This window comes from Xiphophorus maculatus, chromosome 14 (assembly GCF_002775205.1).
Source record: "Xiphophorus maculatus strain JP 163 A chromosome 14, X_maculatus-5.0-male, whole genome shotgun sequence".
NCBI classification, from domain to species: domain Eukaryota; kingdom Metazoa; phylum Chordata; class Actinopteri; order Cyprinodontiformes; family Poeciliidae; genus Xiphophorus; species Xiphophorus maculatus.
This window is the reverse complement of record NC_036456.1, coordinates 25,512,464-25,538,649: the sequence shown is the minus strand read 5'-3', so window position 1 is coordinate 25,538,649 and position 26,186 is coordinate 25,512,464. Positions and strand designations below refer to the sequence as shown.

General features: G+C 36.6%; 2 protein-coding genes and 1 long non-coding RNA gene across 3 annotated transcripts; 2 read left to right on the top strand and 1 right to left on the bottom strand.

Annotated features, from left to right (window-relative positions):
* The first annotated feature begins 363 nt into the window (after positions 1-363).
* LOC111610781 (flocculation protein FLO11-like) lies at positions 364-8,775 on the top strand. The gene is made up of 11 exons (XM_023345691.1): positions 364-516; positions 602-774; positions 994-1,131; positions 1,997-2,129; positions 3,089-3,266; positions 3,590-3,731; positions 4,473-4,610; positions 5,781-5,839; positions 5,924-6,469; positions 7,606-7,682; positions 7,939-8,775. The coding sequence occupies exons 1-11, from the start codon at positions 403-405 to the stop codon at positions 8,023-8,025; spliced, it is 1,785 nt and encodes a 594-aa protein (XP_023201459.1). The 5' UTR covers positions 364-402; the 3' UTR covers positions 8,026-8,775.
* An 869-nt stretch (positions 8,776-9,644) lies between these two features.
* LOC111610784 (cell wall protein DAN4-like) lies at positions 9,645-25,292 on the top strand. Its single transcript, XM_023345701.1, has 11 exons — positions 9,645-9,761; positions 9,841-10,022; positions 10,269-10,406; positions 10,933-11,065; positions 11,463-11,643; positions 11,905-12,046; positions 12,420-12,557; positions 13,155-13,213; positions 13,303-13,497; positions 13,702-13,778; positions 25,008-25,292. Exons 1-11 carry the CDS (start codon positions 9,660-9,662, stop codon positions 25,101-25,103), a joined length of 1,443 nt encoding a protein of 480 aa, XP_023201469.1. The 5' UTR covers positions 9,645-9,659; the 3' UTR covers positions 25,104-25,292.
* On the bottom strand, positions 17,628-19,052 carry LOC111610802. The gene is made up of 4 exons (XR_002753782.1): positions 18,919-19,052; positions 18,546-18,738; positions 18,097-18,168; positions 17,628-17,700 (listed from the first exon to the last, which is right to left on the bottom strand). It is a non-coding gene; the product is annotated as an uncharacterized LOC111610802 (long non-coding RNA).
* Positions 25,293-26,186: the final 894 nt, after the last annotated feature.

The window sequence follows — 26,186 nt, the reverse complement described above, 5'->3', positions numbered from 1 at the left end:
AATGTTTTTAATGACATAAACATTGTTATGTAACAAAGGAAGCTGCTCTGTAAGCTGGTTTTAATTGATGCCACTAAGTATTTACCTGTCGCTATGAATCTAAGATGTTTGTTTTGAATTTTGTTCACAGAAAAAATTCTCTCTCTTCTCTTAATGAATTCACATTCCAAAGCAAACTGTGACTTTTCCTGTTACTCCACATAATGATTCGCTCTAGAATATAATCTGTCAGCCATCATTTTCCTCATACCAGGTGAAATCCTGGTCCATTGTGCTAATGCATACCATTAGACCGTTGTTGAACGGAACAGAGGGTGTGAACCAGACACTGTCTGTGAAAGTATAACTTCATTTGCCTCTGAATACTTTCAGTTTTACTCTGCAGACTTTAACTCTGTCAACATGTTGCCACCTGTGTTGCTGCTGCTGCTGCTGTTAATCAGCGGAGCTCAAGCTTCTTTTTATGGTGTTGTCTTCAACTACGCTTTTGGAAACCTTCAGCCAAGTGGATACGCAGTAAGTTGAGCTTCTTTATAGATATTATGTTAGCATTTTCCAGGAAAAAAGACCTATTTACCAACTCTTCACTGTAAATCCACAGGTACCATATGACTTTAAGTTGAGCTTCAAATCCTGTGAAGAGTTCAACACTCAGACTTGTAATGGATACTGTAGTGGGCCAACTTATTCAATCGATGAAATCGGAGGTGAATGGTGTCAGAAAGGATATGCTGACACTTTCTATTATCCATACCTGGATATGTTAGTTCAATCGTAAGTCCACTTCAACTTTAAATGGAAATATAATTTATTTTATTCAGATTGTAATCTAATCCTAAACTCTAACAAGACAAATTCATCAGCTGGGCTCATTTGGGTTTTTCAGGGTTTTTTTTTTTAGAATAATGGAAATATCTTCTGTCTTTAGAGATTTGGTCTTTCTGCATTATTTTTCTGTAACATTTCAGAGCATCTTACTATCATCCTCTGTAGGGTCAGTACTTCAGCCTGGACAGAAAACAGAAATGGGATTGTATCATCGAAAGCAGTTTTGCAGTTTGACTTGAGAAACCGGTCTGACATCAACGAACCCAACTCATCGCCCCGGACCACCATCCTCCCTCTAGTCAGGTAATCCTGCTTATCATTTATAATGATAAATTAAAAACAGAGCTTGTTACAGACAGTTAAATGTTGATATTAAAGGATTACTTTTTTATAATTTGCTTCATAATCTTTATCAGCGTTGGCAGATGAAACTGTGACTCAGTCCTGAAGAAGAAACTAGAGTTACTTGAAGAAAAGATGATTATTGTCATAAAAATAAAAGATCAGTCACAAACGTTTCTTATTTTTTTAAATTGGATGTTGATGCTTTTGTTTCAAAGTGTTTCTATTCAAAGCAGTTAATCAGATAAATCGGAATAATATACATTTGATTGTGTTCTGAGGAGAGACTTTATCATTAGAGAAAACTGAACTGAAACAGTTTTAAAGAAAACAGATTAGAAACAATTAAAGTGGTTTGGGAAGATAAACCCTGCAGAACCAGTCAATCCATGAAAGGACTGATAGACGTGCAGAGTTGGTCGTAACTACTCAATAACATTTTCAGGAGTTACTTTATGGATTTTCAACCTACTGAATGAAAAACAAACATGTTTTAACCACAGATTCAGCAGACACACATCTGCAGTTTTTGTTAAAGTTTCATCAGTTTCTAATTGAAAGAAACTGATTTGGAACATTTTCTTTTACTTGGTTTTGTTATTTTTTTGTTGCTCATATAAATTATTGTTATTTTCATCTTTAAAACACCAATATTTCCACTTAACTTTATATTTTGGTTTATCTGATGATGTGCTTTTAAAATATTACCTGATGGATAATTTGATCAGTTAGTCCTTGAGTAGACATTTTACCAAATACTTTTTTACTGAATTACATTTTTTGGCTGCTCTTCCCGTCTGTGTTGAAATGTTTCTTTTTCTCTCAGAGTTCCTTCAAACTGTCAGAGAAACATCAACCTGCTGGTCTCTGATCCAGATGGAGACGACATTAGATGCAGATATGCAGCTGGATCAGAGTGTGACATCTGCACTCCTCCGTCTGTCCTCAGCCTCTCATCTGTAAGTATTAAATTTAACACTAGTTAGTCTGGATTTTCTTACTTTTTAAAAAATATAATATAACGTTATGTGGAAATGTTGGTATTTTAAAGACCAAAATGATTCATATAAATAAGACAATTATAAAACTACAAAATCAGATAAAATAATTGTTTTTCTGAAGCAGTTTTTTTTTTTTTAAATAAAAAACTGATAAACTTTGATCAAGACCTGCATGTGTGTGCCTTTGTCTGGTGAATCTTTGGTTAAAACATGTTTGTGTTCATTCAGTGGGTAGAAAATCCAGTAATTTTACTCAAGAAAGAGTAGAAATACTTCAAAATAAAATTACTGAAGTACAGCGTTGTAAAAAATACTCCTAAAAGTAAGTTTTTTCAAAAAAGATACTCAAGGAAATGTAACTAGTTACTACCAAACTCTGCTTAGGTCTGAAAATTAACAAACCAGTCCTTCTTTAAACTGAAATATCCTGCAAATACCTTCTTTCTCTAACTGCTGACATGCAATTTAGCTACTGATTAAAAAGACAAAAGGAACGTACATATTTTCTGACTAAATTATCTTATCTAGTTTCAGCCCAGATACTTTAAGATGACCTCTTTCTACGTGTTGACCTCAGTCACTCTGATCAAATGATGTTCAGAGATTTGACAAAAATGATCAATCTGGACACACAGACAGCGTTTAAACGTCCTCCATTTCACACTTTGAAGGTTTGAAAGAGTCGTCTTTTCTGGCCAGGAAGTCAAAAGAAAAATGTGGACCAAAGTGCATGTGCATCTCCAAAGACGGCCCTTGATTTCTCCAGCTGGGAGATGCAGTTCGCTTAGTCTGTGAATATAAAAAGTTTTCATTTACCGATCTGCTGAATGATCCCAGAGGAAGACTGTCATGTTTTGTTGAATGTGATTTTAAATAAATTGACCTTCTCTAACTTGGATCTTTCTGTTCTCTTCCAGCCTTGTTCTCTGTCATTCAGTCCCACTAACAGTAGCGATGAAGGTCCGTATGCGGTTCAGATGGTGGTGGAGGATTTTCCCAGGCAGAACGTCACTCTGACTAATAGCTTTGGTATACAAGTGATGAAAACTGCCAGCGACGCCATCAGCACCATGCCTGTCCAGTTTGTTTTTAAAGGTAAAGCTGCAGAGTTTGAGCTTCTGTTGAACCACATAGAGCTAGAATGAATTATAAAAGTTTGCTTTTTAGCTGAATATGTTCAATCTACTAGTAAACCTTTGAAATATCAACTCAGGGTTACAAATTAACACAGAGAATCAAACTTTTCACCGATGAAGTAATGTTACCAAACTCAATTTAACAACCAATGAGCCAGAGAAATATCTGATTATATTAAATATTCTCCTTCCAACAAACAGCTGGAGTTTGTTTGAGTTAGTGACAAACTGACCAGCTCTTTTCAGCTTGAATTCATTTGTTTATTTGTTATTTTCTTCCAGTGGATCCTGCAGCTCCATCCTGCACAGAAGGTGAATATCTGCCCAGGTTTCTGCCTCCAACTCCACAGAACGGAGATCAGATCAACACCAACGTTAACCAGACTGTGGAAATCATCATCAGAGCAGAAGCAACCCAGGCTGAGTGAGTGATCAATACAGGAACTTCATAAAGTCTTCAGAAAATGGAGTCTCCTGAAAAGTTACAGTTCTTTTTTTACCCTGGACATAAACAGTGAAAAAGTTGAAATAAATTACCTTCTGGAGCTGCTGTGGTGTCAATGAACAATCCCAGATATCAAAAATATGAGTGAAATACAGCTAGACAGAAATATTAAAACCACGTTGAAGCCGGACATTTAAAATATAGAAAAAGTGGTCGGTGACTGACATGTTCAGTTAACCCATGCTGGTTCAAAGTTGATTGAACCATCATCTAAATTTGGATCTACATGTTCATATCTGTTGCTTTTATATTGAATCAAAGTTAAAGAATCAGTATTGGTTCATTTCAACATGTAGTGCCTAATTTCAAACACAATGAACTCTGACCCAATGATTAAACGCTCGAAACAGCGTTCAACATTGAGTCAACATTGATTCAACATTGATTCAACATTCATTAGATGTTGGGATTTCAGTCATTAGTATTCAAAACCAAAACAACATTGATTCAATCACATCTGTTCAACATGAGCTAATTGGCTGGAATTGGATGATTGTTTGACGGTTGATCCACCATCAGTCACCAATCAATCGACCTTTTCGACCAGTAACTCAACATTGAATTAGCATCTATTGCTATCTGGGATTCTGTCATGCCTATCAGGTGGGGAAGTTTTGGAAATATCAATCTAACAAACCGTGTCTCTCCTATTTATTAAAGTACCACTGAGCTCCTGTTCTCCGGGCCGTCCGGATTAACCAAGAGTTCATCAGGATCAGGAAACTTCACCCTGACATGGACACCATCGGCCAGTGAAGCAGGACTGAATCATCATCTCTGCTTCGTTGTCCAAGCAAAGTTAGTGTCTTATTTCATTAGTGCTTTTAAAAACTGCTTAAATAATACTCAGTCTCACTCCGAGTATCGGTGTGAGCAGGAAACAGAGTTTTTATCAAACTTTTTTGACTGGGCTGATAAGGTTGAGCGTCAGCTGAAACGGTTGCATGGATGAATGCCGCTCTAAAAGATCTGGTGGACAAGAGCGGGTGCAAAGGCACGTCTCTAACTCATAAAACCTGCTTTTATCTATTTGGCACAAGAAACACTGCAAAAGCACTAAAACTTACCAAGTATTTTTGATCTAGTGTCTACATCTGCAGTACTTACAAATACCTTTTCAGCAAGAAATAAGAACTTGTTATGAGTGAACGATTCTTTAACATTGATGAAAAGCTTCTAGTTCCACTGGCAGATTATTTTACTTCTAACTTGGGGGAAATGTCTTGTTATAAGTGAAATAATTTGCCAATGGAACAAGTAAGTTTTTCATCAAAATTTTGAAATAAATGACTCAAAGCTCTTTGTTTTGTCTTATTTCAAGATAATTTAACTAGAAACTAGACCAAAATTACTTGATAAGATATTGTGCTTTTTCCAGTGACTATATACAATCAGCACACTTGACTATGAAATCTCATTTGTGCACAGAGCCTGAATGTGTGGGAGCTTTAAGAAATCAAATGAATGGTTGGAAAATAGCTACAATTCCACCATAAAATCTGAAGGTCCTCCGGTTTTAAAAAGTTAAAGCATGAAAGTCCAAAGTGATGAAAACTTTAAAATCATCCATTTTAGATGCAGTTTGTACAAACAGCATACTAAAGTTTTAGATGGTAATTTGACAAAATGTGAAAAGTTTAAAGAGTAGGAATGCTTTTTTTTTTTTACGGTTGTCATGTTTTTAGCCATTTGAATCGACTCTTATTGGGACACAAACCTGATTTAGATGCTAAAGCAAATATTTTTGAGGTCAAAGACATTCAAGTTTGGACATTTTAATGAAAGAGAAGAAGGCTGAGGAAAATAATAAGAAATGATAATCATAAGATTTTTTCCTAAAATTCAGAATCTCTACCAGATGCTGTATTGATTTGTTGAAATTGCTTTTTTAATACTTAGATAAATTGAATTGATTGGTCGTTTTATGAATAATTTTATATCTGAGCTTTTGCTCTAATTACCTCCCAGTTCCTCCGGCTCTGTTTACCAGTCTGACCTTCGATGCGTCATTGTGGCGGCTGGGAACAGTGAGTGGAAATCAACACTTTGGTCTTTAATTTGAAGTCAGTCTGATTTCTCCTGAACTAATAACATTGCTGCTCCATCCACAGGTCCAGTCACAGCTTCCCCTCCAACTACAACTACACCTCCACAACCCACAACTACACCTCCACAACCCACAACTACACCTCCACAACCCTCAACCACACCTCCACAACCCACAACTACACCTCCACAACCCTCAACCGCACTTCCACAACCCACAACTACACCTCCACAACCCACAACTGCACCTCCACAACCCTCAACTACACCTCCACAACCCACAACTGCACCTCCACAACCCTCAACTGCACTTCCACAACCCTCAACTACACCTCCACAACCCTCAACCGCACTTCCACAACCCACAACTACACCTCCACAACCCACAACTGCACCTCCACAACCCTCAACTACACCTCCACAACCCACAACTGCACCTCCACAACCCTCAACTGCACTTCCACAACCCTCAACTGCACTTCCACAACCCTCAACTGCACTTCCACAACCCTCAACTGCACTTCCACAACCCTCAACTGCACCTCCACAACCCACAACAACTGGACCTCCTTCATCCTCCAACCCAAACTCAACACCAGCCTCAGAATCATGTAAGTGTGAGAAGTTGATGTTAGAGAGCATAAAGACTATTACCTGAAGCATTTTATTATTAACCAATGAAATAAGTCCAAGTGTCTAAGTCTTATGGGTCCCTTCATCTTGTGGTTTCTCTGAGTACCCTGGTCACAAAAATAAAATGATATTTATATTTACGTCTAGCTCAGTCATTGTTGAACTTGGTTTAGACTCTTCACCCGAATTGTCTGCTGGTCGTGCTCAGATGGTCCGGTGGTGCTGAATAAATTAAATCACTGTCAAACTGCCCCAAGGCAGCTGTGACTACTATCCAGCAGCTCGCCCCCATCAGCATGTGAATATGTGTGTAAATAGATGAATTACCAATTTAAGCATAAAGAGCTTTGAAGTCCTCTTAAGTCATAAAATCCTACACAGATGCAGACCAATTATCATTTATGTTTTTTCTAAATAAATTGAGCCATCAGCCTCATTGAGACCCCAATAAAGTTATTTTCACAGTTCCTATCCAAATAACTTGAACAAACACAATATTTTCCTTTTCATTTTTTATGAATATTGTTAATAACTTTAGTTCTGACCATACTTACTAAATATTCCAGTAGTTTATGGCCTCTGCACCATAAAATGTGATCTCACCGCTGGTTAGCACGCCTTTCCTTTCGTACTTATCAAACCTGACATTTCTCTCTACCCACTCCAACCATCTTGCAGTCGTTTCCTCACCTCTCTTCCAGACTCCACCTTGTTCTGGACACTTAGCACTTAAAGCGGACCTCCAATGCAAAATTCATGCTTTGAAAGTTTTTGTACTTCCAAATGGGTCTCAACTGCTTCTACAAACAGCCAAAGGGCGTAAAAATAAAAAACAATCAGCTGTCATTTGGCAATAAGTTCATGTTTTCTTGTGTGCAGAAAATGAACAGTTTGAAAAACTTTTGCCCGTTACCTAGCAACCAAAACCGGTTACCTGGCAACCCAAGGAGAGTTCCAGAGAGTTTGGTCAGCTAGTTTACCGACTACTGGAAGAGACAAGTGTTTCGTTGTTGTCTTCCTGTCCAGAATCCACTCGTTGCATTCCTGCTAATCGCAGGAAGACATCCGCTGACAATCGAATGTCAATCATAATGTTGATTCTCTGTGCTTCTAGATTATGTTTTGGCTCTGAGTGCAAAGCTTTCCACTTCACTGTCACTGAAGAATGAATCTGCAATCATCCTCAACCTGGTCAGTAACCTCCTTCACGTCAGTGTTATCGAGAACAATCAGCTTCATGCTAGTCTAACAGGTTCTGCTGCTTCACGATGAGTTTTACTTTCGTCTTCTGCACTGAAAATATGATTTTTACATAAAAAATTACTAAGTGAAGAGCCTCTTTAGATCCAAAGCTTAATTTTTAGCATAAAAATACGGTTTAGTTTTGTTTTGTGTGACTTGTTGTTTATATAATGTAGCTCTGATTTCATGCGATTTTTCTCTCCAGATCAAAGAGGAGATGCAAAGTCAAGGACTGCCAGCAGGAATAATAGTGAAGCTGCTGGGCATTGGTGGAGTGCAAATCGCCCCCTAGTGGACACAAATAAGAATGAATCTGATCCTGGCTGGGAAGCGTGATATAAAATGTTTTCTTTAATCTTTGATTCATAGTTATACTTATTTTAATAAATCATAAGGAGTCGGAATATTCACAGTTCTTCATTAATTAAGGCAAACTGAGTGAAATTAGATTTTCACACTCTCATTTGGCCTCATAATAGTATAAAGTATTTTAAGAGACAGTTTCTAAATAAACTCTTAGTTGTTAGTTTACATAATATTTTGATAACTGAGCTCTGTAACATAGGTGTCTTCATATAATCCCAGACTCACTTCAAGATGTTAAATTGAAAGTTTTCAGTTATATCAACAACTCCTTGTTCTTCTTTACGCTGGCTATGATTCTTGATACTGTTGGCTGCAGGTTTTCGCTTTTTGTTTGGGTTTAGAGTAAACTGCTGAAGCAGTCAAAGGCTGTCGTAATGTGAAAGCTAAAAAGGTGAAAGGGGAAAAGTCATAGTTATAAATGAACTTGGCAAAGTCAAGTTATATAAATACACATTATAATAAAGATGCTGAAGAGTTTTGTGCTACTTATTAGATCTATTCCTTTTTGCATGGCTGTTTTCTTAATAATTTACTGAAACCACTGCTATGATCACCAACCACAACCTTCGGCTGCACAGCCACAGAGTCAAATAGGATAGAAACAGAATCTGTGCAAGCACTGGTGTTTTCTCTGGTTTTTGTACTTTGCTTAAGCAATAAAAAATTGTAACCAAAACAGGAGTTCTCCGAGTGTAATCCTTCCTCATCTGAACCACAATATGGCTTAGTGTGCACATTAACTTTTTTTATTTCAAAGTGGCTGAGCAGAAAGGTTTTCTACATATCAGGTATCTCGATAACGTAGCTCTGATAAAGATGAACTGTTGAACCAGGGCTGTGAGTCAAACTCTTTCACCTGCTGAGATGTTGCTTAGTTGGTACAACAGCACCACCTAGTGTCTAATTATTAGAAGATATTTTAGCCCAGCAGAGAAATGTTTCCTGAAGTTTAAGATTTTCACCATTTTTGGACTTTCATGACTGAAATTATTTAGGTTTTCAAATATGTTCATAAGGCAGTAGCAACCAAACAGGACCTGATTTAAATATTTATTCTAAATTATTTTTTGACACAATACATTAAATACATGACTGAGTTTTGAAGTCATATTTTGTTAATCAAAAATAAATGTGTGTTAAATGTATTTAATTAATCTCTCAGTTTATATTTTTCCAAGACGTTTCTTAATAATTTCTTTTTAAAAATACAAACATTGTATTATATAACAAAGCAGATACTCAGTGTGCTGGTTTTAATGGATGCTGCTGAACTGTGTGGAGCTGGTTGTGTTTTGAAATCTGTTCACACATAAAATCCTCTCTCTGAATGAAAGGTTTGTGACATTTCCAGTTACTGCAAATCATAATTCACATTTTGATTTCCAGTAATTTTTCACCAATCAGATATTTTTCTCATTCCAGGTAACTTCATTTTTCTCATACCAGTAAATCTTCCGAGAAAGCAGCAGTGGGTGTGGCCCAGAGGCTGACTGTAGAAGTATAACTTCATTTCTCTCTAAAAACTTTCAGTCTTTCTCAGGAAAGCTTCACTCTGTCACCATGTTGTCGTCTGTGTTGCTGCTGCTGCTCATCAGCGGAGCTCAAGCTGCTTATTATGGTGCGGTCCTTAGCTACTATTTTGGAGACGTTCAGCCCTTCGTAGTAAGTTGAGCTTCTTTGTAAAATATTACGTTAGCTTTTTTCAGAAAAAAAAAATTAACTCTTCATTTTAATTACACAGATACCCTATCACTTTAAGGAGAGCGGCAGCTCATGTCAAGAGGTCGACATTTGGCATTGTGGTGGAAACTGTACCACTCCACCAGTTTATGCAATTGATGAGAGCAGGAATGAATGGTGTCAAAAAACAAGAGTTGATATTTACAATAGCTACGGCCCAAACACATTTACATACCAACATTCGTAAGTCTACTTTATCATTAAATAGAAATATATTTTGCTATGTTCAGATTTCAACTGATGACTGATCCAAATCCTGAAATCCAAGTCAGATTCATCGTTTGGATTGATTAGATTTTGCTGTTTTCTAAGAAAGAAGATCTAGAAAGCAACAGCTGGTGGAAACATATTCTGCCTTGTCAGTCTTTAGATATTTGGTCTTGCTGTATTATTTCCTAATAACTTTGCTGAACTCATCATCCACTGCAGGGTTGGTTCTTCAAGCTGGATAGAAAACAGAAATGGGATTGTACAAACGAGGGTAGTAGTGAACAACGACTTGAGAAACCGCTCTGACATAAACAAACCAAACTCAACTCCCCAGACCACCATCATCCCTCTAGTCAGGTAATTTTGTTCCTCATTTGCAAATTGTCACATGTAAACAGATTGTATTGATTGCAACATTAGTAAATGATTATGTTTTGTTACTTATTCAACATTTTCAGATGAAACTCTGTGAATCAATCATCCAGAGACATGAAGTTACATGAAGCCAAAGACATATTTAAAAAAAATATAACAAAACAGCTATTCTTGTTATTTTAAAAACAAGATTGGTGATATAAATAACTGCTTGATGCAATAATTCAGCTGATAATGTTGTTAAAAGTGAACGTTGTTCTATTTAAAATAATTGATCACATAAATCAGTATAAAATAAATTTACTAAAGTGTTTCTTGGAGAGAATTTATCATTAGAGGAAACTGAACTGAAACAAATCCAGAGGAAACATAAGGATTAAAAACAAAGTCTTGTTGGGAATAAACACTGGAGAACCAGTCAGACAGGTTTAAATTATTTGACAAATACCTGAAGGGACTCATAGAGGTATGGTTGTGATGTTCAATTAAATGTTTCTTTTTCTCTCAGAGTTCCTTCAAACTGTCAGAGAAACATCAACCTGCTGGTCTCTGATCCAGATGGAGACGACATTAGATGCAGATATGCAGCTGGTTCAGAGTGTAACATCTGCACTCCTCCGTCTGTCCTCAGTGTCTCATCAGTGAGTATTAAATGTTGACAATAAATAATCAGTCATTAACATTAATTAGTCTGGATTTTCTTAAAAAATGAGCACAAAGTGGTTTTCAAGTTGAGATCAAAATATTGATACGTCTTCCTATTACTTTTCAAGCATGTTAGGATTACTGTGGTACAAATATATGTCTTTTAAATTAGTTTTTCTTTGCATGATTTTATCATGTTCAAAATAAAAAAATGGTAATAAGGATCACAGAATAACTGTTGTGTTGGGTTTTTTTTGCTTCTGATTCAAAATAAAGTGACAATAAACAGATTTAACAAAATCTATAGTGTCTGGATTATCTCTGGATTATAGATTAATCCTCTGATTCAGTTTTAATTTGGGACTTTTTCTTCTCCTTTCTGTTCTCTTCCAGTCTTGTTCTCTGTCATTCAGTCCCACAAACAGCAGCAATGAAGGTCCGTATGCGGTTCAGATGATGGTGGAGGATTTTCCCAGACAAACCATCACTCTGACTGATGGCAATACTGGTGTACAGGAAGTGAAAACTTCCAGCATCGCCATCGGCAGCATCCCTTTCCAGTTTGTTTTCAGAGGTAAAACTGCACAGATTGATCAGCTTGATTTGAACCACATAGAGCGGCTCTGGACAAGAAAAGTCTGTTTTTAGCCGAATGTCTTGAATCTGTTTTCACCCAAAGTACATAAAGAAATTTACCAAAGCTAAATTTAACCAATGTTGAGCCAATTAAATACTCTCCTTCCAATCAGCAGCTGAAGTTTGTTTTATGTAATGAACAAACTGACCAGTTTTTTCATCTTGAATTATTTTGTAACGTTAGTATTTTTTGTTCCAGTGGATCCTGCAGCTCCATCCTGCACAGAAGGTGAATATCTGCCCAGGTTTCTGCCTCCAACTCCTGAACATGGAGCTCAGATCTTCACCAACGTTAACCAGGCTGTGGAAATCAGCGTCAGAGCAGAAGCAACCCAGGCTGAGTGAGTGATCAATACAGGAACTTCCAGATATAAAGGTTTTGTCCACATTCTCAGGAGAAACAGTCTGAAACTGAAGCTAATCTGATGTGTTAAGTTACACAAATCCATTTGAGTAACATAGATTATTGAAATATAAATATATCAAGCAAAACAAAAAAAAAAGTGTTTTGGGGTAAGTTTTCTTAGAACCAAAATATTAACAACAGAAAAAACAAAAAACAACAACAAAAAATCCCCAACTAAAAACAGTAACAGCATCTGTCCAACCATTACATTACATTGAAAATATGATGCCAATGCCAAGAAAGCCTGTCATCTTGTGAAGCTTTGGAAATATCAGTCTAGCAAACTTTTTATCACCTGTTTCTTAAAGTACCACTGAGCTCCTGTTCAGCGGACCGCCCGGTTCCGCCAAGAGTTCATCAGGATCAGGAAACTTCACCCTGACATGGACACCAATTGCCGGTGACGGAGGACTGAACTACCCTCTCTGCTTCGTTGTCCAAGCAAAGTTAGTGTCTTAATTTATTAGTGTATTTAAAACAGTTTAAATCATATTTTGTGTAGCATTTTTATAGCAGCTGAAGGTAACAGTTACGTGATTTACTATAAAATGCCACAATACGTCCAAAACAGTTATTGAAACATCATGGAGAAGATTTGTTGTGATGAAATGAAAAGTGTCGGAAAGAGTTGAAGCTTCTTCAAGAGACAGGTGACAATTTTAGATGTGGCTTGTTTTTGACATACAGACCATTTTCATAACGGTTAATTGATTGTGGTATAAAATGGCACTATATGAATAAAAAAAAATAGCCTCTCCTCCCCTTAAAACATAGTTTGACCAAAAACCATTTAGAGCTTTATAGACCATTTGTCGTATTTTAAAAATCTAGACTTTGGCAAAATAAGAGAAGGAGGAAACTGGTGAAAAGTTGGGTTTATCACAACTGAATCAAAACCATGTTTTCTGAAAATATGCAACTCTGGCATTGACAGCTGCTTTAAATTTGTAGAAGCTGTCATTTTAAATATCCATTAAGCTGAATTGATTGGTCATTTTATGAATAGTTTAATATCTAAGCTGTTGCTCTAATTACCTTCCCAGTTCCTCCAGCTCTGTGTACCAGTCTGACCTTCGATGCGTCTTTGTGACGACTGGAAACAGTGAGTGGAAATCAACACTTTGGTCTGAATTAAGTTTTTCCTAAACTCATAATGTTGATGTTGATCTGCTGCTTTATCTGTTTATATAGCAACTGTTTCCCACCCGAGTACAACTACACCTCCACAAACTACAACTACACTCACAACTACAACCAACCAACCCACCACAACAACTACACCTCCACAAACTACAACTACACTCACAACTACAACCAACCAACCCACCACAACAACTACACCTCCTACTTCCTCCACCCCAAATGCAACACCAGACCCAGGACCAAGTAAGTGTGACAGAAGTTCATGTTAGAAAACATCACCAAACCTGTTAAATATAGACTGTTACCAAGGTCCTAACCTGATGGCTTCCTTCATTTTTAGTTTAGATTATGTCTAAAGGATATAGAGGATAACATATTATGTATAAACATATTTCATTCTGTTATTATTCTATTTTAAATAGTAATGTTGACTCTCTGTTCTTCTAGATTATGTTTTGGCTCTGGATGCAATGATCTCAACAACACTGTTGATGGAGACTGATTCTGCAACCATCATGAACCTGGTCAGTAACCTCTTTCACATCAATGTTAAAGATTTTCAGTTTCATTCTAGTCTAGCAGGTTTAGCTAGAGTTTTGTTTTCATCTTGGCGATAGAGTTGTGGAAACTTTACATATATATTGTGGCGAAAAAACAGCTGAATGGTGAAGCTCTTGATTTATCTGCTGATCTGCATTCCTTCCTTCATCTATGATCACAAGATTTTGGTAGTGATCAAAAGAATAAGATTGTGGGAAACACTTAAACAAATATGGTTGAGAATGTTTCAAAGGAGAACAGAGCTTTACCTCTGTTCTGAAGCATGGATGTGCAACAAAACCTTATTACAATTATCATTGCATACACACGCCCACACACACACACACACACACACACACACACACACACACACACACACACACACACACACACACACACACACACACACGCATACTGGTTTTGGTGGATTAGAGGGATACTTTTTTCAAACCAGTTTTTTGCAACACTAAACAGTCACCCCTTTCCACTTGTGCTAGGAAGACCTACTAAGTTGTCAAAAATCTTGTTTGAGTTACACAACATAGATCTCACTTGAAAATTTAGATACACACATCAGAACTCAAAATACAAGAACCTGACGCAATGCTGTATTAAAAGGACAAACGATAATGAGGTGCTTGGCTCCGCCCATGACACCAACAGTAATTGTCAGGGCCAACTTTATTTATCAGGACCATGGCATACACAAACATGAAATGTATTTGTATTAAGTCCAAACATGGAAATATGGAATATAACTACGCAGAAAGTGGACTGCATTTACAGCACCTTCTGCTCTAAGAACTAGAGCAACAATTCTATTTGTGAACATAAAGGAAAATCTGTGAATGCCAAAATTAAATGAATTACAGGTCTATTGTTAAATCAAAAAGATAAAACAAATTGTGTGAACAAGATGAACTTACTCATAGTATCAGTAGAAATACTGGATTAATTTATTGAAAGTACTTTCAATGTTACACCCTGATTTCTCACAAAATCTCTTATGTTTTGGATATCACAACTAGCTAGAGCAGGATCCTCAGCCTTTTTGCATTGCTGGCATTCTATCATAGTGGCCAGTTGTCCTTTCTTGATGTGTTCACCAAAGTGCCTCATGACCGCAGCAACCTCTACGGGAGACCATGGATGCTTTTTTGCTCTCCTAGCACTTTCCAGAGATGCTAGAAAAAAGACAAATAATTCATTATTAAAAACCAACTCCAATTGTTAATTTTTCTTTGTTATAAATTATGTAATGCCTGTTTATTCCCCTTTTCAAATGAGCATTCATAAAGAACTTACATTAGTGGGACAAGCTACAGAAATGAGCATGTAGGTTGCACCGATGAAAATTAATTTCTGCAAATGCCAAACAGCTTATACTGCTGTTAACACTTGGTATGGTTGCTTGGTATGTATGACTGATTATTTGACTGAATTTTGGAAAAACAAATATTTTTCATAATCTAAAATTGCATTTGTTTGACAAACAGGCCTCAGCAGCTGGTGAAGAACCATCCAAAGCCAAAAGACTTGTTCTTCCTTCTCATGCTGGTTCCTAGTCTTTTTTCCAGTGAAAGAGATCCCACTCAGAACCATCTCACTGATTCCACCAAAATACATTTCTGTACAGGTGCAGCATCAGCAAAGGCCCATTGATTGATATCTCTGATTTCCTTAAACCAGAGATTAACCAAATTTAACATCTTAAATTTGGTGAATATCTTAAAATTAACCAAATTTAAAGATATATTCCAATTACTTTGCTTATTACAGTTTTGTGGTGCTTTGCTACTTTGAAAAAATATAACTATGTGAATGTATTTCAGATTAAGATTGGCATAGAGAAAGTAGTATAAACAGTCCCATTACTCATCACTAAATTAGATTTTCTAGCATCTGAACATTGACTATGTGAAAGTTTATCATTTTAATACAAGGTACAGTTTTATATGGTATGTGCATGGTAATTTAAGCCAGATGACATATTGGATCATGTCTGCTCAAAATATTATGCATAAAGAAGAAAATGGTCATCCTATTGCCTTTCAGTGGTGTGGATCATTACTTTTGACCATGCTTCAGTTGTGCTTTTGAGCTTAAGTAGATTGGTGTTTCTTGACTTGTGTAGGTGTGGTGACTTACCAGAATTTTTATTTGTGTTCATTTTCTGCGGGGCTCTATGTCCTTCCGTTTTAGTTTTCTGTTGAGTTCTTTCCCCTTACCATCTCTGTGTTTACTTTGTGCTGAAAAGAAGAACATATAAAAAAATAATGGTCTGGATGAGCATTTATTTGTTGTAGGTAGGTTCCTTAAACTGTGAAGTCCAAAACACTCCTTTATGGGGTTAATCAACTGAAAAGTAAAGAACACTCGCTTAATGTACAGTAAGTCTGTTCCCAATGTAGAAAACAGTCCTCCTAATTCCTGCACATTACATGTTGAATATTACACAGGACATGTGTGTCTGTGCACTTCTACATGTAACTTTCATTCTTTTGTACTTGCAATTTCAAAACTCAGTCCTCCTGATATCACCACCTTACATGATGACTATTACACAAGACCTGTGCGTTTGAACAGTAGTTAATATAATTTCAATGACTTCATTTTAGAAAATAAGTTGGTCGTTGGAGACCAATAGTACCTCTGGAGGGTTGGTTAAACAGGATCTGCATGCATCCAGGTCACCAGCCTGATATAGTTCATTTTTGAAAATCTGAAATGTAAAGACCACTCACTAATTGTGAGTTTGTTCCCAATGTAGAAAACAGTCCTCCTTATTCCGGGACCTTACATTTGAGTATTACACAGGACCTGTGTGTATGGACGTTTCTACATGTCACTTTCATTCTTATGTACTTGTAATTTCAAACCTCTGTCCTCCCTTTTTAGGCAGCTTACATATCAAGTATTACACAAGACCTATGTGTTTGAACAGCACTTAATATCGTTTCAATTACTTTATTTTAGAAAATAAGTTGGTCGTTGGAGACCAAAATTACCTCTGCAGGGTTGGTTGAACAGGTTCTGCATGCATCTACCTCACCAGCCTGACACAGCTCATCTTTGGAAATCTGAAAAGTAAAGAACACTCACTGAATGTGAGTTTGTTCCCAATGTAGAAAACAGTCCTCACTATTCCAGCACATTACATGTTGAGTATTACACAGGACCTGTGTGTATGGGTGTTTTCACATGTAACTTTTATTCTTATGTACTTGTAATTTCAAATCTCTGTCCTCCCTTTTTAGGCAACTTACATATCAAGTATTACACAAGACCTATGGGTTTGCACAGAACTTAATATCCTTTCAATGACTTTATTTTAGAAAATAAGTTGGTTGTTGGAGACCAAAATTACCTCTGCAGGGTTGGTTGAACAGGTTCTGCATGCATCTACCTCACCAGCCTGACACAGCTCATCTTTGGAAATCTGAAAAGTAAAGAACACTCACTGAATGTGAGTTTGTTCCCAATGTAGAAAACAGTCCTCCTTATTCAGCCACATTACATGTTGAGTATTACACAGGACCTCTGTGTATGGGCGTTTCTACATGTCACTTTCATTCTTCTGTACTTGTCATTTCAAACCTCAGTCCTCCTTATTCTGGCACCTTACATGATGAGTATTACACAGGACCTGTGTGTATGGGCGTTTCTACATGTAACATTCATTCTTTTGTACTTGTAATTTCAAACCTCAGTCCTCCCTTTTTATGCAGCTTACATATCAAATACTAGACAACACCTGTGTGTTTGAACAGTACTTAATATCCTTTCAATGACTTAATTTTAGAAAATAAGTTGGTTGTTGGACACCAAAATTACCTCTGGAGGGTTGGTTGAACAGGATCCGCATGCATCCACGTCACCAGCCTGACACCTTTCATCTTTGGAAATCTGAAATGTAAAGAACACTCACTGAATATGAGTTTGTTCCCAATGTAGAAAACAGTCCTCCTTATTCCAGCACATTACATGTTGAGTATTACACAGGACCTGTGTGTATGGGCGCTTCTACATTTAACTTTCAGTCTTTTGTACTTGTAATTTCGAAACTAAGTCCTCCTTATTCTGGTACCTTACATGTTGAGTATTACACAGGACCTGTGTGTATGGGCGCTTCTAAATGCAACTTTCAATTCTTCTGTACTTGTAATTTCAAACCTCAGTCCTCCCGTTTTATGCAGCTTACATGTCAAGTATTACACAAGTCCTGTGTGTTTGAACAGTACTAAATATCATTTCAATTACTTTATTTTAGAAAATATGTTGGTCGTTTCAAACCAAAATTACCTCTGGAGGGTTAGTTGAACAGGATCCGCATGCGTCCACGTCAACAGCCTGACACAGTTCATCTTTGGAAATCTGAAATGAAGGGATGTACACTGAATGAGTCCGTACTTCTAAACCTACTACTGAATGAACCTGTCCAGCTGATTGTTAACCAGAACCTTTGTGTATTGACACTACAAAATATATCTCCTGCTATAAAATGTTCATAAATATAAGGTTAGAATAAATTAATTTACATATGACAGTTTCTAGCATTTTGGATAGCACTGAACCAAGTTGAAATATTGGTCTGATTAAGTCTTTCTCCAAAATCTGTTTTTTTAGGCACTGCTAATCACTTCTTGTTTTCAACTATAATGAAACTCTGTACTACAACATGACATATCCTTCAAAAATGTCTTCAATGCTAGTAAAATGACTTGTGATAGAATTTTCACTCTTATCAATACCTTTCTTCTCCATGGCCAGTCAGAATCACCATAAACATAAGTGATTTCTTCCCCAGGACCAATATCTTTGAGTGCAAATAAACAAAGATGAGGTCTTCCATCCACCCTTGTAACTTTCAATTTGCTGTTTGGGTTCATCTCTTCATCATTTACCAGCCTCCCCAATGATCCATCCTCTCTGGCAGCATCAACACTAAAATATTAAGTAAGCAATAAGAATAATTATACCATGCAAGGGAAAGGATTTTGCATGTTTGCATGTCGGAAGAATATTCCTCCACCAACTAAAACTACTTTTACTGATGAAGCTGAAAATGTTTACATCACTTTGTTTAAATATAAAATAAAAAACAACCTTAAAACAGTCACATACCAAAGCTGTTGTCCATTGAACTTGAAATCAAACATAAAAGCCTCGAGTGCATCATGGTAAATTTTCAATCGGTTTTCTTGTTCCTTTCTACTTATGACTTCCCCTCTGTACTCAATAAGAATCTCCTTTTTGAAAGCACCGGCAACTGAACACACCCCGACCTGTAGGTAAACATAAGGAGTAAAGTAGAATAAACTTTAAACAATGCAGATCTTTCAAACAGTAGCAAATGAGATTAACATTTTTCAAAATCACTTAATTGATCTAATTTGATGTCTTTCTGTGATTACATAAACATTTGTTTGTCAACAGAATGGTGCTTCTAAATGTCACTCATTCTTTTGTACTTGTAATTTCAAAACTCAGTCCTCCTTTACATATATATTTATATATATATATATATATATATATGTGTTAATAATGTGCGGTATAAAAATAGTTTAAATGTCAAAACGCAAGATTAAAGAAAAAAGCAATCCTTCAATAAACCTGTGCAAACCTGTGGAATCATGTGCATAATAAAGTCACAACTCACCTTTAAATGAATTAATGTATTTTCATCAAATCCCTCTTTATCTTCACCTAAGGAGCAATAATAACTGGCATCATGTTTGGGATTTCTGTTTGCTCTCTGAGACCTTGTTGCTGACATCTCCTGCAAAGATCAGAGTAACGTGCTGTTGAGTAACAACATGACACTGTACACCAGGGGTGTCAAACTCCAGGCATCGAGGGCCAGTGTACTGCAACTTTTAGATGTTCCTCTGGTCCAAAATACCTGAATTATATGACTGAATTAGCTTCTAAGTGCAGTCAAGTTGATGACCTGCTGATAACCACCCCATTTGATCCAGCCGTGTGGCATCACAGACACATCTAAAAGTTGCTGGACACAAGCCCTCAAGAACTTGAGTTTGACACCTCTGCTGTACACAATATGATTTGATGCTATTGTATGAGAAAATGCTGTATTGAAGTACACAGTATTACATAATTGACTTTCTATTGACAAGTTCTCAATACCTTCAAATATTAAAACATTATCTTAATACTAATGATTATTACCTAGATAATTTGTGCCTGTGAAAGAATATCACTCACTGATACACAGAAAATGACCAAATACAGTTTTGTCTAATTCTGGAGTGAGTCACCTTCCCTTTAAACTCTGGTACGCTGACTAAGATGGTTGGTAAGAACTAGCTAAACTGCAGCAAATCAGATGCTTTGGTGTATCCAAACATCAAGTAACCTACAACATTCTTCAGAATTACAATGTTACATATCGTAAGAGAGTCTGTATGAGTCTTACCTCTTCCTCCAAGCAAAAGAAGTTCTATTAGCACTAATTGCTTGCACCTGGTCTTGACGGACTGTACCACGTTGATAGAGGAGGAGGGGTACAACAAAAGGAGAAATCCATTTTGTTTTGGAAGCATACAAGGTTTGATTTTTTTTCAGGAACAAGAAAATTAATTTATTTGAGTAATATTTTGTAACTTTCCTTCAATATTTCAAAGTTAAATAGTTTATCATACATTTTTATTTAATTAGGAGGCAGCAGTCAGATGGTATCTCCCACCAGCAATGTTTCATCATTTAAAAGGAAAGTCACTTCTTTTAATCATTTCTGTTCAATCAATTAATCAAGTTTACTTGTATAGCACATTTCAGCAGCAGTGCAGTTCAGTTTATATCATAAAAACAAAAACTGTTGTCTAATGACAGACACAACACCAGCAGAAAATGGTTGTCTGTTGTACCTGCCTACAGACAAATTAGACTACCTAATCTGCATGTAGGCAGAGTAGCAACATTGAGATAATGACAAAATATCAATTTTTAAAGTTTTGTGCTAACAGTAACATAAGTAATCATATTTTTGGCACTTTAAATATTATTTAAATAAATGCTTTTTATTTTTATATTTGTAATTCTGTATTACTCCATGAATAGTTATCCCTTCTTTCAAATTCAAAAATACTTTATTGATCCTAAAAGGGAAATTAAATTAAAAAAAGCTTGGGTCCTCTACCACAGGCCTTGGAGTCTGAGTGGTCTTCACGGTATATTAGCAGTTCCCAAGGGTGTGCTTCTCTGCATCATGCATTCCAATTTATTTCTAGGTATTTGTTTGAGCCACTCTTCCAGTTTAGGGGTTATCACCCTGAGGGTTTCAGTGACCACAGGCACTACTGTTGCCATCACCTTCCTCACTCTTTTAACCTCCTATCATGCATGGCATGCATTATTAATTCGTCTTCGATATTTGGGCTGATTGGGACCTAATGATTCCAAAAACAAAGAATTATCTTTCTACATGATATGTGGACATCATTTTTTTTTTCAGAAAAATATTTATTCATTTTAAATCACCATATTTAGCGCCTTTGTAAATCTCTACAGTTGCTAACTTTTGTAAACTTACACCACAACAATAAACACTGAACATCTTGGGTCTAGCCTGTAATGTGTTATAATCTTCCACCACCACTAAGTCATAAAATAATGACCTAACATGCAGACACCAGACCCCATGTAGAGCAAAATTTAGTATTGTGGACTAGACAGCCCAAAATAAGTCATCCACTTATATGGAAAATGTTTTTCTCAGACTCCAGGAGGATGATGCTTTTTATGAGCCTTTGGTATTTCTCTAGTTTTTTCTGTTCCTTCTGATAATTTGGGATAGCTTTATCATTACAACTGCTTTGCTCTGCTGCTCAGTGATCACCATGTCCAGTTGGTTTACTTTTCCCATTTGTCTTTCTGTATCTGGAAGTCCCACACGATCTTAGTTTGTTCATTTTCTACCACCATATGTGGCATTTTCGATTTTATCGAGGTGTGTTCAAGGTTACATTCCCTTCAGATGTTTCTTTACACTATTCCGGGTACTTGGTTGTGGCATTCCATGTATTCTTTTCATGCTACCATCTTACATCCTGGATTTAGATACTAGATTGTCTCAGGGGACTCTGCATACCATGCACCTAAGATCTTGCTTGGTATTATAGAGGGCCGCTATTGCTCTGGTGCTAGGCACCTGCTTATGTGCCACCATGAATACTACCTCTGTGCTGTGTTTCAGTCTAAGTCTTTCTGTCCATTGGTAGTATTGTTTACTCTTTGTTGTAAAACACCCTGTTGTTATGGTTGTGCATCATAACAAATAGCAAAGTATGAAAAATATTTCCAAAAATCAGTCCAAATACACAGTATCCAAAACAAGAAGGAACTGTCCAAACAAAAGCTATTTTTCCCCCAGAAAGGCAGGAATGAAAGTTTAAAAGTAAAATTATCAATGAAAGAACAGAACTACTCCAATGTGCTACAACCTGAGCAGCACAATTTTCCATGCATCATCAGCAGCTTTTGTATTCTTATATCAGTGGACTGAATTTCCTCCCTTTTCCATCTTATCATCCCAGCAGGCTATATGATAACTGTGAATGCATAGCTGTTGATTGTCTGGACCTTGTTTCTCTCATTGGACTTGCCTTACTTATTGTAGGTACAGTGGCTTGCATAAGTGTCCATAGCCCTTGAACCTTTCTATTTTGTCACATTACAACCGCAAACATATTTTTACAGAATTCTATGGGAAAGACAAACACAAAGTGGTATACATTTGTGAAGTAGATACAAAACTATACATGATTCAAAACATTTTTTACAAATGAAAGCTGAAAAGTGCAGTGTGCAAAAGTGTTCAACCCCCTTTCCCTAAGTGCAACCAATTGCCTTCAGAAGTTGCCTGATGACTACTAATGACTAAATAGAGTCCACCTGTGTGTAATCTAATCTTAGTAAAAATTCAACTCCTCTATGACTGCCTCAAAGGTTGGTTAAGAGAATATTTAGGAGCAAACAACATCATCAAGTCCAAGGAACACATCAGACAGGTCAGGGATAAAGTTGTGGGGAAGCTTAAAGCAGGCTTAGGCTATAAACATGTTTTCCAAGCTTTGAATATCTCACAGAGTACTGTTCCACAAATAATCTGGAAATGGAAAGAGCATGGCACAGCTGTGAACCTACCAAGACAAGGCCATCCACCTAAACTTACAGGCTGAATAAGAAGAGCACTGATCAGAGATGCAACCAAGAGGTCCATGGTGGCTCTGGACCAAATGCAGAGATATCCACACCTCAGATGGGGGAATCTGTTCACAGTACAACTATTAGTCATGCACTGCACAAATGTGGTTTTCTGGAAGAGTGGCCATAAAAAAGCCATTATATAAAGAAAACCATAAGAAGTCCCATTTGCAGTTCGCCAGAAGCCATGTTGCGATACAGCAAAAATGATAAGACAAGACCAAAATTGAAATTTTTGGCAAAAATACAAAGCACTATTTGTGGCGGAGAACGGACACTGTACATCACTCTGAACACACCTTCCCCACTAACAAACATGGTGGTGGCAGCATCATGCTCTGGTGGTGCTTCTTTTCTTCAGGGACAGGAAAGATTGTAAGATGGATTGAGCCAAATACAGGGCAATCTTGGAAGAAAACCTGCTGGAGTCTGCAAAAGACTTGAGGCTGTGGTGGAGGTTCACCTTCCAGCAGGACAATGACCCTAAACATAAAGCCAGATCTATAATGGAATGGTTTAAATCAAAACATATTTATGTGTTAGTATGGCAAAGTCAAAGTCTAGACATAAATTCTGCTTCAAAATGCTTGGTTTTGGGGACGCAGAGCAGACCAGAATCAACAAAATGTTATTAGTGGAGTGCAAAAATAGTTTGGTGAAAAAATGGCTGTCTTATGGTTCATATTTCTTTTAATCCATGCACTTATTTCACACATTTATTAACCATAATGTTTTAAATAAACAATATTTGATCAAAATATATATTAATTTCTGTATATTTTTAGGTGCCACATACATTCCAAGGTTGGACAAAAGGTTGGGTTTGTCATGATTTGGGTGGTGAGGCAGAGGCAGCAGACCCAGGGTAAGATGAATAAGATGGTTTAATAATGAAAGAAGTCCAGAAATCCAAAAACATACAAAGTCCAGGCAGCACAAAGGAGCGGATGCAGAAGCTCGCAGATAGTGACAACAGGTACTGGACAAACACGACAAAGACCCGACGAGGAACAAAGAACATAGGTGGGGTTAAATACACAGAGGGTAATCAAGGAGACAAGAAACACCTGGGAACAATCAAGGGGAGACAGGACAACACGGAGACTCAGAGAGACAGAAACTAAAAATAAACACAGCTAAGGAAAAGATCCTGACCTTTATAAAATATTCACTCTTATAGCACAGAGTAATCATATTGCCAACTCATCCCCAGTGTAAATAGCGACACATGAATTAGAAGGACAGTGTAGTCATTAGCAGGACCTTCCGGCAGACAACCAATCAGAATAAGACCTTGTGTGAATATTCATGAGGTATTGCTATTACACAAACCTGCCATAGGGGGCACTGTGGTGATACACAGATTATACACAAAATCAGGTTTATGTGTATTAAGCGGACATCTCTTTTTTTTGCATTTTTGGGGTTTATGGACCAATAGAAACCTTTCTACGTTTTTAGATTTTTGTCAGAATTAGCAGGACACCTCCTGTTAATTCAAAATGTCCTTCTAGTGTTGTGTGTATTCTGACAAAATGTCCTGCTAAATCACATACACCAACGCACACACACACACACACACACCCACACACACACACACACACACACGCACACACACACACACACACACACACATCCACACACACACAGACGTACCATCAACTCCTTTTGTTTATGTCATTTGTTTACCCAGGCTTTAGAACATATTCTACTAACTGTAGGTCACAAAAGGAACAGATATCCTAGACAATTCTGAGTAAACACATTCTGGGCCTCCCTACTTAGGCTGCAATACCAGATAAAAGGAAGAAAATTGATGGATTTCATTTCTTTGTTTAGCTATACAAAAAATATGATTTTAACTTGAGGGATTTGTAACCCTGATCCAAAGCTCAAGTCTTATTTTTAGCATAAAATGTGGTTTAGTTTTGTTGTGTGACTTATTGTTCATATAATTTAAAACTGATTTCATGTTTTTTCCTCTCCAGATCAAAGAGGAGCTGAAAAGACAAGGACTGACTTCTGACATAACCCTAAAGCTGCTGAGCAGTAGGTTAGTGGGAGTTACAACTCCCGCCCCCTAGTGGCTAAAAATGAGAATAAATCTGATCCTCCCTGGGAAATGTGTTTTGATTTATAATGTTTATTTAACCTCTCATCTGATTCATAGGGTATTTTAGCTAATGCAAGTAAGAAGTAAATATTGTTGTCTTGAATGTAAACAAATTCTGTAATGTCACAATGTTCTTAAGCATATAATTTGTAATTGTTTTGTCAATAAAAGCAAACATAACAATATGACACGGCACGTCTGTCCATCAAGTTTTTTTAAAAGACAAATTTGGATAAAATCTTGCTGACGTAACAAAAGATTTTTCATATAATTTAGATCTTTGAATCTGAAGCTCACTTCAAGATGCTAAAATAAAATTTTTCTGCTTTCTGATTGTATTTTAGACTCTTATCTCCTTTACACTGGGGACGGTTCTTGAAGACAGTTTTAGTTTCATCTTTAACAGATACATCCTGTCATGATGGAAAAGCTGAAGAGGTGAAAGGTGAAGAGTTGTGGTTATAAACAAACCAAAGTTATATAAGTCAACATTATTATGAAGATGGTGAAGAGTTTTGTTCCACTCATAAGTTTACATACGCTCACCATCGACATGAAGGTCATAAAATATGGGGCTTTAAATAATCATTAGTTATATTCCATTTTCAGGATTGTCTTAATAATTTCCTGAAACCACTGCTGTGATCATCAACCACCAACTTTAGCAGCACAAACACAGAATCAAACTAACCACCTAGTGTCTAATTATCAGAAAATGTTATAACCGAGCAGAGAAATAAGTTTCCTGAAGTATAATAAAACTTTTTAGGATTTTATGATTTATGTTCATCATCATCACCTGAAAGCTACTCCTATTATTAAATACAATATTAATCACAAAAGTTGATTCTTTGATGGGAAAGTTAATCTGATGCTGTTTATTCAAAGTGAACATTATTTTATTTAAAACACCTAATCAGGTAATTCAGCATAAAATAAATTTGTGTGTACAGTAGTTGAGTTTATAATTAGATGAAACTGAATGTTTTTTTTAGTAAAAACAAAATGTTGTGGGGAAAAAACAGGCTTTAAATTATGAAACAAACACATGAAA